Source organism: Gopherus flavomarginatus, chromosome 21, assembly GCF_025201925.1.
Source record: "Gopherus flavomarginatus isolate rGopFla2 chromosome 21, rGopFla2.mat.asm, whole genome shotgun sequence".
In the NCBI taxonomy this organism is placed as follows: Eukaryota; Metazoa; Chordata; order Testudines; family Testudinidae; genus Gopherus; species Gopherus flavomarginatus.
In genome coordinates, this window is record NC_066637.1 from 5,148,849 (window position 1) to 5,160,487 (window position 11,639).

General features: G+C 41.2%; 1 protein-coding gene across 4 annotated transcripts in view; it reads left to right on the top strand.

Annotated features, from left to right (window-relative positions):
* Nucleotides 1-9,789, top strand: part of PANK4 (pantothenate kinase 4 (inactive)) — a 32,172-nt gene extending 22,383 nt beyond the window's left edge. For 2 of the 4 annotated variants that reach the window (XM_050931714.1, XM_050931715.1), the window contains 8 exons: nucleotides 707-794; nucleotides 1,532-1,683; nucleotides 3,541-3,596; nucleotides 4,243-4,292; nucleotides 5,161-5,268; nucleotides 6,275-6,375; nucleotides 7,337-7,405; nucleotides 9,194-9,789. In XM_050931714.1, the coding sequence (XP_050787671.1) occupies nucleotides 707-794; nucleotides 1,532-1,683; nucleotides 3,541-3,596; nucleotides 4,243-4,292; nucleotides 5,161-5,268; nucleotides 6,275-6,375; nucleotides 7,337-7,405; nucleotides 9,194-9,407 (838 nt within the window). In that variant the 3' untranslated portion in view covers nucleotides 9,408-9,789. The other 2 variants (XR_007770802.1, XM_050931716.1) reach the window with 2 other exon arrangements.
* The last annotated feature ends 1,850 nt before the right edge of the window (nucleotides 9,790-11,639 follow it).

Below are 11,639 nucleotides of genomic sequence, written 5' to 3' on the forward strand. Positions count from 1 at the left end.
TAAATCCTACATCCTGCACGGGTGTGGTGAGGTGAGGCTATCTGAACAGATTGGCTAGCCCAGGGGTTCCTTACCCTTAAAGGGGCAGGCCACCTGTTACAGATGCATATGGGAAGAAATTGGGTTTTTTTTATATAGGATGCTCAGGCTCATTAGTAGGAAACAAAATATTTCTACATCCCAAGAAATCCAAATGACAACTGTCTCCTAGGGTAGGAATCAACATTCCATTGTATGGCCATAAGTAAAGCTTGCTGTAGGCCTCCATTATTGATAATCTTGGCCCATATTAAGAGTAGACTGTGGACTGATATTTCAAGAGGTAATGTATGAAAAATAAGGGTAAGGACCTCTCTAGAGTCAGATGTCCAGCTAATCAGTACTGCGTCTCGTTCTAGCTAATTGTGGGTGCACAAACCACAATGGACAATCTTCTATATGGTAGCCTTTTATACTGTAGTGCCTTCCTAGTATCAGAGGCGCCTGTGCTCCTAGTTAACCATATTGATTTGACCACAATTACTTGAACTTAAAGATATTTAATATTTATAGCACAGTAACCGTGATCGTCTAGACACTGCAACTATCCTAGAAGTAGTCATTACAGTGTTTAATGGCCAGATGAAGATGGTGGGCATGGGGAGAGAAACAATTCTTCCTCCACTCTCTGAAGCAGCTGATCCTCCTTTCTCACTCTTTCTTTCAGTGCCTATGGCACCTTAACAGTGAGAAGTTTGTTGGATACGAGGGAGCATTGTCTAAATGAATTCAACTTTCCAGACCCCTATTCAAAGGTAAGTCCTTCTTGCTTTACAGGGTGGACAAAAATGTAAGTTCAAGAAATTTTTGCATCCTCTCAAACTTGATGTAGGTGGGTAGTTGCTCATGGTGAGGAGTAGGGGACTGGATAGCTTAAGGCAGAATTCTCAGCTGGTGGGTCACTATCCCCAGGGGATCATGAAAGGCAATCGGGGTGATTGCAGGGCATTGAATATTTTTGTTACAATCTAAATCAAAGAAACGTCTTGTTCCCCTATTCCCAGCACACCTTTACCCTTTTAAGTCAGATATTCTGTTAACCTCTCAAAACACACACATTATATCGGCTAATCATTATCATTGGGGTTTTTCACTGTTACATTTATAGTAAATATAAGGAGGATGCATGCATTTTGCAAGGCTGATTATCATGGGGATGCCTTTGCTTAGGCTTGTTTTTGTTTGTTTGTTGTTGATGGCTCACTTGACACTACCTCTTCCTGCTGGCCAAGATCCATTGTCCTGTCACTGTCTTGAAAAGAAACAATAGCAATTTCTGCTCGTTTTCTAGCATTAATACGGTTATTAGCAGCCGAGGAGATATTTTATTTTTACTTGTTCATACTAAGCATGCTGATAACAGTAACTTGTTGGTCCATTAGAGGCCATGAACCTAGAGGAGAATGCTTGGAGGTGGTCTTGGCACTGAGGCAACCAATGATGGGTAAGAATTTTTCATCTATAAATCCAATGTCTCATATCTTTCTTACAGGTAAAGCAGAAAGAAAATGGCATAGCGTTAAAATGTTTTCCAAGCGTAATCGAATCTTTGGATTCATTAGGCTGGGAGGAGAGGCAGTTTGCTCTGGTGAAAGGACTTCTTGCGGGGAATGTCTTTGACTGGGGAGCAAAAGCAGTCTCAGAGTAGGTGCTAAATATTTTAAAAACACCATTTTTAAGACACTAAGTATCCCATCTTTCTTTTAACAAATTCAAGTGCACCAATCCAATTTTAATGGAATAACTTGTATTTCACCTTCATATGCTGATTGTTTATTTGCAAGACTTGTGGTGGTGCAGGAAATTCACCATCACCCCTTAAAATGGGCAGATGTGTCACTATGAATGTTTGAATGCAGTAATAATAATACAGAAGTTCACATTTGAAAGTCTGCCCACTTTGCTTGTAGTGGACATCTTTAGCACTGCTTTGGGTATGTGTTCCACTTAGCTCAGCATTACGTTCCACGGCTATTCTGTGCTGGCCTAGTAGCTTATATCACATGTTCACCGAGTGGTTTGTAATTAGGGATGGCTGAATGGGTTTGGATGGAATGGGAATCAACGTATACTTTGCTCAGACTAAACCTTTATCTGGAAAACTTTTATTAAACTCTTCCACACAAATTCCTCATTCCTGTCAGCCCTAGATACTGTGAGAATGCGGGTATTTAGGTATCTCACGGTTGGCTGCCTTAAACTCAGGAAGTCTGACTTATGGGAGATGCGTATACGAAACTCCCTTTTAAAACCAACAGGAGGTAACCTTGGGCATCTGCCAGGATGATTTGGCTCTTTGGCTTTCTGTATAAGCTTGATATGTTGGGATAGACCCCTTCCAGAAAACACTCTTTGGGAAGTACTTTAAACAGACTTGTATTCTGTGAATGCTTCCATGGCCAATCCGATTTAGCCTAGTATTTCACAGAATTTCAGTTTCTGAAATGACCAACTGTAGTTACTAATATAGATCTGAATACCCACCTATTCATCAGCGCATGTCCTCTTCCCTCAGAGGAGAGGATTAAGGGAAGATGTCCAAGTTAATGTCAAGTATCAGAGGGGTAACCATGTTAGTCTGGATCTGTAAAAAGCGACAGAGTCCTGTGGCACCTTACAGACAGAAGTATTGTGATCAGTGATTCTTGCCTGCATATTTATACCTGCCTCTGGAAATTTCCACCACATGCGTCTGACGATGTGGGTATTCACCCACGAAAGCTTATGCTCCAGTATGCTCCAATACATCTGTTAGTCTATAAGTTTATAAGGTGCCACAGGACTCTTTGTCGCTTTTTACAAGTTAATGTCATTCACAACTGGCTCGAGAAAGGGTCAAGGATGGTGGAGAAACCCAGCAGAGCCCTGAAACATTTCACTGCTGATCACTTGAAATTAAACCAGGCCACCACATATTCCTGAATCGCCATCGCATCATCCACACCACCATTTAACTGTGGTTGGGCTTTTTGCTTAAAATGTCTAGCTGATGGGGAAGTCTGTAATATATTGTCAACCAGTTTTCTAACTTTAAAATGGCTTTGTTTAAAAGAGTGACAGAATGCTCAATACCAGTTCTACTGCTACCTTTAAACTAAACATGGCAAATTACCGCTTACTGTACAAAGATCTCCGAAGTTTGTCTTGCAGTTTGTCATGATTACATATAAATCATAAATAATGTTTACATGAGAATGTAGGTGATACCATTTGATGCTTTCCTTAGAATTTATTGTTAATGACTGCATGTTTTCATAGGGTGCTGGCAGCTTTTTCCTTTGAGCATAAGAGCTCTTATTATTTGAGAATAAATCTTTTGTTTTTAAAAATAATATAAAGCACCTATTGTTCAGCCAGTGGGTCTCTGCACACCCCCACTAAAACTGATGCTATAAAATCCCCATCTGATACTTGTTTGTTCAGTGCAGAGCTGTTTGGACAGGGCACCTATGTGGGATAAACTTGTTTAATGCTGTCCTATTTGTCTGTCTTCTGATGCAGAGTTCTGGAATCTGAACCACAATTTGGATTTGAAGAAGCCAAGGAAAAATTGCAAGGTATAGAGAATCATTCTGTGGCATCTTGCCTTTGTGTGTTGACACAAGAATAAGAATGGAGGTAGGCAAAAAAGTGTCTAGTGGGAGAGAGTTCTGCTACCAAGGAAGGTCACATGAAATCAGTGGTGTCTAGTCTTTATTCCAGATGACTATGCTACAGTACTTCACTGAACTGCTACTATCTGAATTCCAAAGGTGTCAGGGCCCCATTTCCTCTTAGTCCAGAGCACATAAGATTTTTTTTTTTCCAGTGAGCAAAAAGGCTCCAATAAACACTTCCCCTGAATGTCAACCATCTTTGCCTGCTTGCTATTCTAAATATACTTCCTGCTTAGCAACACCAAATAGAAAGTGGTGGTCATGGTTGTCCTACAAGGGGCAATAGTGTGCCACTGGGGACACTGACTCTAATCTCTTATGACTTGTCCCGTATTCTTTATAAAGTGCTAACTGATCTGCTTTCACAGTTATGAGCCCAAGAGTTCTTTGAACATACAAATTTAATATTACAGCATCATCCAGTGCTCAAATGTTTTAATGTTAAAGTAGATAGAAATGTGTATAAACCTGACCTGCCTTTTCTAACAATGCTTGCAAAGATTGCTGTGAGAAAAATGCTAACCTGCTGATTTTGTCAACTCTACAGAGCGCCCATGGCTAGAAGATTCCTACAGTGAGTGGATACAACGACTAAAGGTAGGCTTGGGCCATTGTGACTTTAACTATGAGAGATTTACTTAGATTTATGCAATAGTTATAAAAATTACTCTGATCACCTTTTGAGTTGCCTAATGCAACCAATGTCTCCGGCGTAAATTTCCACCTTAAAAAAAACAAAAACGTCAAGCTCTGTAATTACTGATCAAATTTGTATTTTGTGATCGAGGTTATTAAAGTGGAAAACCTATTACTTGCCTTGTACAACTTAAAAACCCCGAAGCAAAGAAGGTTTGTAACTCCTCATCAAAACCTCAGTCAACGTTTAACGAAAATACTTTAAGCAGCATGAATTGCAGTGCCATAAGACTGGTTTTAAAGTTTCACAGCATCAGAATTGGAATAAATCGAAGGGGAGTGGGACTAGGCCCTAAGCTTGTAATTTTAGTTGCCTAGCACTAAGCCAGCCCAGATCAGTGGTGGAAATGGAGTAGTCACATCTTTGGCTGTTCTGTAGCCTCAGTTGGTATTGATGTGACAAACTGCCCCATTTCACTTTAGTTGGCAGGCCTTCGACTAATTGATCAGAGTCTGAAGATGCTACCCCTAAGGGAATAGGGTAGTTCAAGGCTGCTTTAAACCTCGTTGGCAGGACTGTGTTGTGGAAATCTTGCTCTACTTGTACTGTTTCCAGGGCTGTCAGCGTAGCCCTCTTCAGCAGCAGGGGAGCTGAGCTGCTTCCAAGTAATGGTGACCCATGCAGACATTTGCCAATGAGGTCATTAATTTCTGGATATTTAGAGTCTGGGGATTTGATCTGAATCTTTGTAAATAATTAACACAAATTAGTTATTGAACTTATGAGAACTGGCAACTCAACCCTGAATGCACTGGTTTTCTCTTTCAGGAAGGTCCCCCTCATAAATGTGCCTTAATTTTCGCAGATAACAGTGGAATAGACATCATTTTAGGAGTCTTCCCCTTTGTCAGAGAGCTACTCTCTAGAGGTACAGAGGTGAGTTTGAGCACTCTGGATTATGGATGCTTCATGGTCTTTATAATTTGTCTGAAGTGTTCACTAATAGTGAAAGACTTAACACTACTTCCTGCTAACATCTGCTAAGGCACTTCTGTGCACCAGAAATTCTAATAATGTACCCAACTGAGAGGAATGTGGCCAAGTGATATGTGCAAGGGAATTTAGGAGTCAGGACTTCTGGCTTCTAGCTCCATCTCTGCTCCGACTTAAGAAAATCAGAACCTCTAGCTCCTGAGCTGTAAAATGGGTCTAATAATAACCTACTGCAGGAGAAACTGAGGAATTTTTTGAGGGAGGTGTAAATTAAAAGTGCTATGATCTCTTTAGTTGAAATGTGCTAGAACAGTTTAAGGAGTTACTAAATGGCAGTAAATCTGACAGTGTTGGGTCATTGACTGCTGATAAGGGAGTTGTGAGTGTGGTGACAGGGACCTTAAATGGTGATGGGTAAATTTTAGTAATAAATGGCTGTTAGGTTTGAGGTCCTCAATCCTTTTAAGTAAAGCTAGGGTATCTGAGAAAAAGTTTAGGAAGTCTTGGTAAAAGTAATAACTCTGTGAAATTGGCAACTCCAATCCAAAATGATGATGTATTAGGAGACAGTAGTGGAATAAACTTTGTTTATTCTTTTTAGTCTGATACAACCACTGGCTTTAGCCAACTAAAAATCATGCTTCTATCTGTTTGTGGAAAATATTTAATTTCTAAACTTAGAAGGGAGAATACATGCATGGGTGCAGCTGATGCTGGTTGTGTTGAGTTTCCATGCGGTAATCGGGGAGGGAAAACAAAAAATAGAAAAATGTCATTGTAAAGCCACAGTTTGGCAGGAGCAATTTGAGGGTAGCCATAGAGCGTGAAACAACCCTGATCATCTTTTGAAATTGAGATTTCAGCTAGACATTCTTCCACCTCCATCTGTTTTGATGAATGTGTGAGTATCTTAGATAAGCAGGGAAATCTTCTGGTCTCTTCGCTGCAGGTTATATTGGCTTGTAACTCTGGCCCTGCACTAAATGATGTTACCTACAGTGAATCCTTGATTGTCACTGAGCGGATAGCAGCAATGGATCCCATTATCCAGTAAGTCTCTCTGATCCCTTTTCTGAATTGTGCGAAGAAAAAAGGCCACCTGACCGCATGTATAAATACTTACACTAGAGCCTGCACTTTGACCTGCCCTTAAAAGGAAATACTGTCTGTGCTGAAGGTGTAGAATATGGGATCTACACAAGATCCACTACATCTTAACTGTTAGTGAAGACAGAACCCCCCTGTAATGATTGTAGCTCATACTCAGCCCCATTTGGCTAACGCATGAGAACCAGAACCTGAAATAAATGGAGACTCACTAAAGTGAGACTTAATGAAAACGGAGCGGAAGTTGAAAACTGCCTATTCTGCAACAATAAGCTAGAATTCAAACACTTTCAGCTTTCATGATACAAGATGATAAAACGCCAAAGAAATATTTTAACTGTTCTTGGGGATCCCTTCCATAATGCCACTCAAATCCTTACAGACATTAACGTTTTTGAATTATGAAATGAGAGAAATGCACATTAATGTGGTTACAGAGCATCTCTTCTAGCGCTGCATGAGTGAAATACATCCCCACTGTCCAAGCAACTGCTTCATAACCTTTTAACAGGTTTAGAGTGAAATTCTGGAAAAGGCTGAGTGAGTTGCCCCCCTTTCTAGGTACATAAGATTGTTTCTCAATCATCAGCAACAGGCACTGAGCATCTTGGTGGCAGGGTATGCTGCAGTGTGCAGCCATGTGTCCGGATACTCACAATTCAGCCTTAGTGTCTAGGTTGCCCCATCTGTCTCCATGGAGTAAGCTAGAGCTTGGCTCTGGTCTGCAGGGGGGAGTTAAGCCTTGGATTGTTTCCGACTAATACCAGCCTGGCTGCATTATGGGCCTGGCTTTCACTAGGGTCTTCTTGCCTTCAGGACTTCCTTGTTTAGAGGGTAGTGTAAGAAATCATGTGGTTTGTTTGATTTTATTTTATTTTATTTCCCCCTTCCCCACCCCCCAAAGATCTGCGCTGATGGAAGAGAGGCTGCTGTTGGTACAAACAGGTTCCAGTTCCCCATGTTTAGATCTGAGGTATGTTTACCAGTGGATGAAATGTGTATTGTAAATGCTCTGCCTCTGCCATGCAGTGGAGGTAGATTCTGCACTTTAGTACAGTAACCACCCAACCTCTTTCTTTCAAGAGAAAGCATTTCTATAAAATCCACTATACTTGCTGAAACCTGCAAACAAGCATGTATGATGATGATGATCAGTCTGTGCTGCCTGTCTGAGATCTTAATTCTCTCCTGCTGCAGCAAACACATCTACTTTCACCTTCACAAGTGGATTAAACATTAAAAGCTTTGGCTCAGAATATTCAGCTACTCTGCATTTTTAAGTAACTACATCAGGTAGTTATTGCAGGAAATGAAAAAATGGTTCTTAAGGATAATAGGCCTAATCCTGCTGTCATTGTAGGCAGTTCTGCCTGGATCAGCTTTCTGTCTTAAAGTAGTTGTTTTCTCAGTCACAAGTGCCTTATGTACAGGATGTGGTAGCAAGCACAATCTGCTCTCTGCCATACATGAGGTTAACTTGAGTCCTTGCCCCAGCGTGGAGAAAAGGGGACTTAACCCCAAGATTCAGTCTCTTTGCAGATTCCTATTATCTAGTGCTTAAAACAAAGCTGCAGTAAGATCTTTAACTTGATGCAGAAAGAAAGCGATCCTTTTCAGCAGCCCATTGAGAAACTGAATGCCACTAGTGCTTGGTTTCTTTCTAACATCCTGATCCCATCTGTACTTGGCACAATCAAACATCTTACAGCTTTGTCACTTGCAGAGCTCGATGTAATGCTTTATTTCCTAGCCCTCATGGTGTTGCCTTGGCACCCTTCAGTTTCTCTAAAGTAGTTAACTGGAGCCCTTTGCTTGCATTCGAGCTGCCGTCTCAAAAGACAGGTAGAAAGCAGAGCGCTGTAAGCCTGACTTGAGAAAATTGCAAGGGGAGATGGGAGCTTGAGGACATCTCACAAGCCCTGCTCTGTGTAACTTGGTTTCTCTCAATTGGCAGTGCCAAATGGATTACAAAGAGCCACAATGATGCTCCTGCTCCCTTCTCTTTCCCTAGCTGTAGGACTAATTGCTTTAAAAGAGGAAACAATGCATGGGGAAAGCAAGATAGCCCTCTTGAAAGAATAATCAACCATTTCTAACCTTCCCTGATGGAAGGAGCGAACTATCACCTAGCTGGTCTGCCTAAGTGTATATTTCCATTGAAATCATGGAGTGAGTGCAGCTTGTGTAGCCATACCTGAGCTAGCTTCAATGGTGCTAGCTCAGGTACTGGAGCAGTAAAGCCATGGTAGCATGGGCTAGCTACCTGAGGGTCTGGGGAGGCTGACATCAGTACACTGTTAGCTAGGATGTCTAACACAAGCTGCAACTACAGCCTGTGATTGCAATGTAGACATTAAATCCACCTGCCTGCAGGAGAAAGTCTCTGGAGCCCCTGAAGGTGTTCCCTGCAAGCCATATGGACTTTAGAGCCGTGGATTATCAAGTAATCTTTGGGTGCATCTATACTACACCGGCATAGCAGCTATGCTGGTGTAGCGTAGATACTTCATGCACCCATGGAAGGGGTTTTTCTATCGACGGAGGTAATCCATCTCTAGCTGGTAAGTGGAAAAATTCCTCAGTTGACCTAGCTGCATTGTCAGTGGGAGTTATGTCTACTTTACTATGTCACACAGGGTGACAGATTGGTCACAGCTCTGAGTAACATCATTAGGTCAATCTACACTTTAGATGTAATCAGACCTTACTACATTACTTACGTAACTGGCCAATTACATTTTCTGTCTGCATCTCATTACAGCCGACTGGACAAAGGCCTGGCCCTGCTGGTCAGGGAGCGGAAGACTGACTTGGTTATAATTGAAGGGATGGGCCGCGCTATCCATACAAATTACTATGCAGCTCTGCGGTGCGAGAGCCTCAAACTTGCAGTCATCAAAAACTCTTGGTTGGCTGATCGTCTGGGTGGGAAAATCTTCAGTGTCATCTTTAAGTATGAAGTGCCACGCAAGTGACTGGGGCTGGAGGCCTGAAGCGTGGCAGCAATGGACTTGCACTAGTTTTACTTTAATTGTAAAGAATGTATTTTTATTACGACAGGGAAAATGAGTTCACATGAAATTCCATATTTATATTGTGCTTTGTGACTTAAAGCAACAATATTCATTATATAAAAAAAATACACCCAAAATATATATGTATATCACTCACTGTTTATTTTGGTAAGTGTTTATTTTAATGCTGCAGTATTTGTGATGGAAAGACTTTATTTTTTTGTTCTGTGAGACATTCATATAGAAATATATTTAAATGTCTATGAAATCTTTTTATATATCTCTGCTTACTATGCCAGCAGTGACTTGGCACATACCAAATAGAGTTTTTAAAGTGCTGAAAGCGTTTGACTTTGCATTTGAATATTTTAGTTCATGAAATATTTCAGACCTGTCTAAATTCTCTCTAGTTAAGCTAGGAAGAGACTTACTCCCTGAGCAGTGTTATTTCAGACACACAGGAACCTAGAACAGTAACTGACCTGATCATCAATGAGAGTAGCAGATGGGAGAGTTATTGCTGCTAAGATTTAACCAACTGCTGCAGGGTGAAGTTAAATTCCTGAAGCTTACCCACTTCCATTCTTGGCTCTTATAGTCTTCTGGATCCCAGCTAAATGTGGTAAGGAAAACCAGTCTCTTCAGCTAAATTGTGTAAGTTTGGTTCAGTTCTAAAAAGCAAGCTCAATTCCTCACCTATACAGCTACTTACATTGCAGCAGGAATTAATCTGGAATAAGGACTTCAAGAATTCCCATGTACTCACTTCTTCCATTTGATTTTCCTACCCTAAAGACAGAATCAGCTAACGAACATTTATCTACATCTGGTCTGCTTGTTAAACTCTCCCTTGCAATAAGGTATTAGCCAAACATACACATATCCATGCTAAACTACTTCGCCTTTATTGATTAGCTCAAAGCACTGTACCTGTACAACTAACAAGTGATTTCAAGTCATGCTCACATTCATTTCAGCTCTGCTCCAGTTTCCCTTAAATAAAGACAGGTAATTGGAGTGTTATGGCTAGATCTTCAGCATCAAATAGCCATTCAGAGTGAGTGGTAATGACTCCCACCTAGCCATTCTCCAAAGCTACCTGGGAGAAGATGCCTGTTTCGCCTCTGCTCCTGATATTCTAAAGAGTGGAAAATCTGTAGTAACATAAGCCTGCTAGCTGGTGAAGTTTCCATTAGCTTGTAAAGAAAGATACACCTCTACCTCGATATAACGTGACCCGACATAACACGAATTCAGATATAACACAGTAAAGCAGTGCTTCGGGGAGGTAGGGGGGGGAGGGCTGCGCACTCCAGTGGATCAAAGCAAGTTCAATATAACGCGGTTTCACCTATAATGCAGTAAGATTTTTTTGGCTTCCGAGGACAGCATTATATTGAGGTAGAGGTGTACTCTAGATCCTTCACTGACTTTCACTGCAAAAACGTTAAATATAGCAGCAGTATACTATTGCATCTCGACTCCAACTCCACGCAAGTCTCTCTAAGGTACTTACACACCCACTCCTGTGTTGCATCTAGCAGCTCAAAAAAATTTTAATTTTTTTTTTTTTAAACCAACCAACTGCATGAGAGGGGAAGTACTTCTTCATTTTACTGGTAGACCACTGAGACAGAAATGCCAGGCCAGTGCCTAGACCCCAAGGCCATCCTGCTGCTGCAGGCTACATGAATATGACATTCAGAAGGGACTGAGTACAACCCTGCTACTTCTACTTAACAGGTCCCAATAAGCGCTGGGATGAAAGAGCAAAGTCAACTTGTCATGAACTAATTTAATGTAGTTTTAACTAAGTCACATGCTCTTTTTCAAACTACTTTTTTTTAAGTGAGCAGATTGGTTACCTTTGCAGTGGTGACAGGCTTTCATAGTTTTGTTTTATAGTATTTGCTATGTGGCTCTCAGCCTTGTATTAAAGCACTAGCTTGTTTCTTACAAGAGGAGGGATAGTCTCGGCACAGAAGTCTGCTGTCTCCCTAAAGCACCATGTATTTGCACAGTAAGCCAGAGGGGGAGTATGAACCATAGTCAACATCCTTCTTCTGCCCTCACCACCCAGCCAAACAGTAGGTGAAGGGCCCTTACCTTTCTGGGGGTAGATGGAGATCACCACATACTTTATTCTCCCTTAGATTAGATCCCTTATATCATTCAACCAAAACAAACCACATG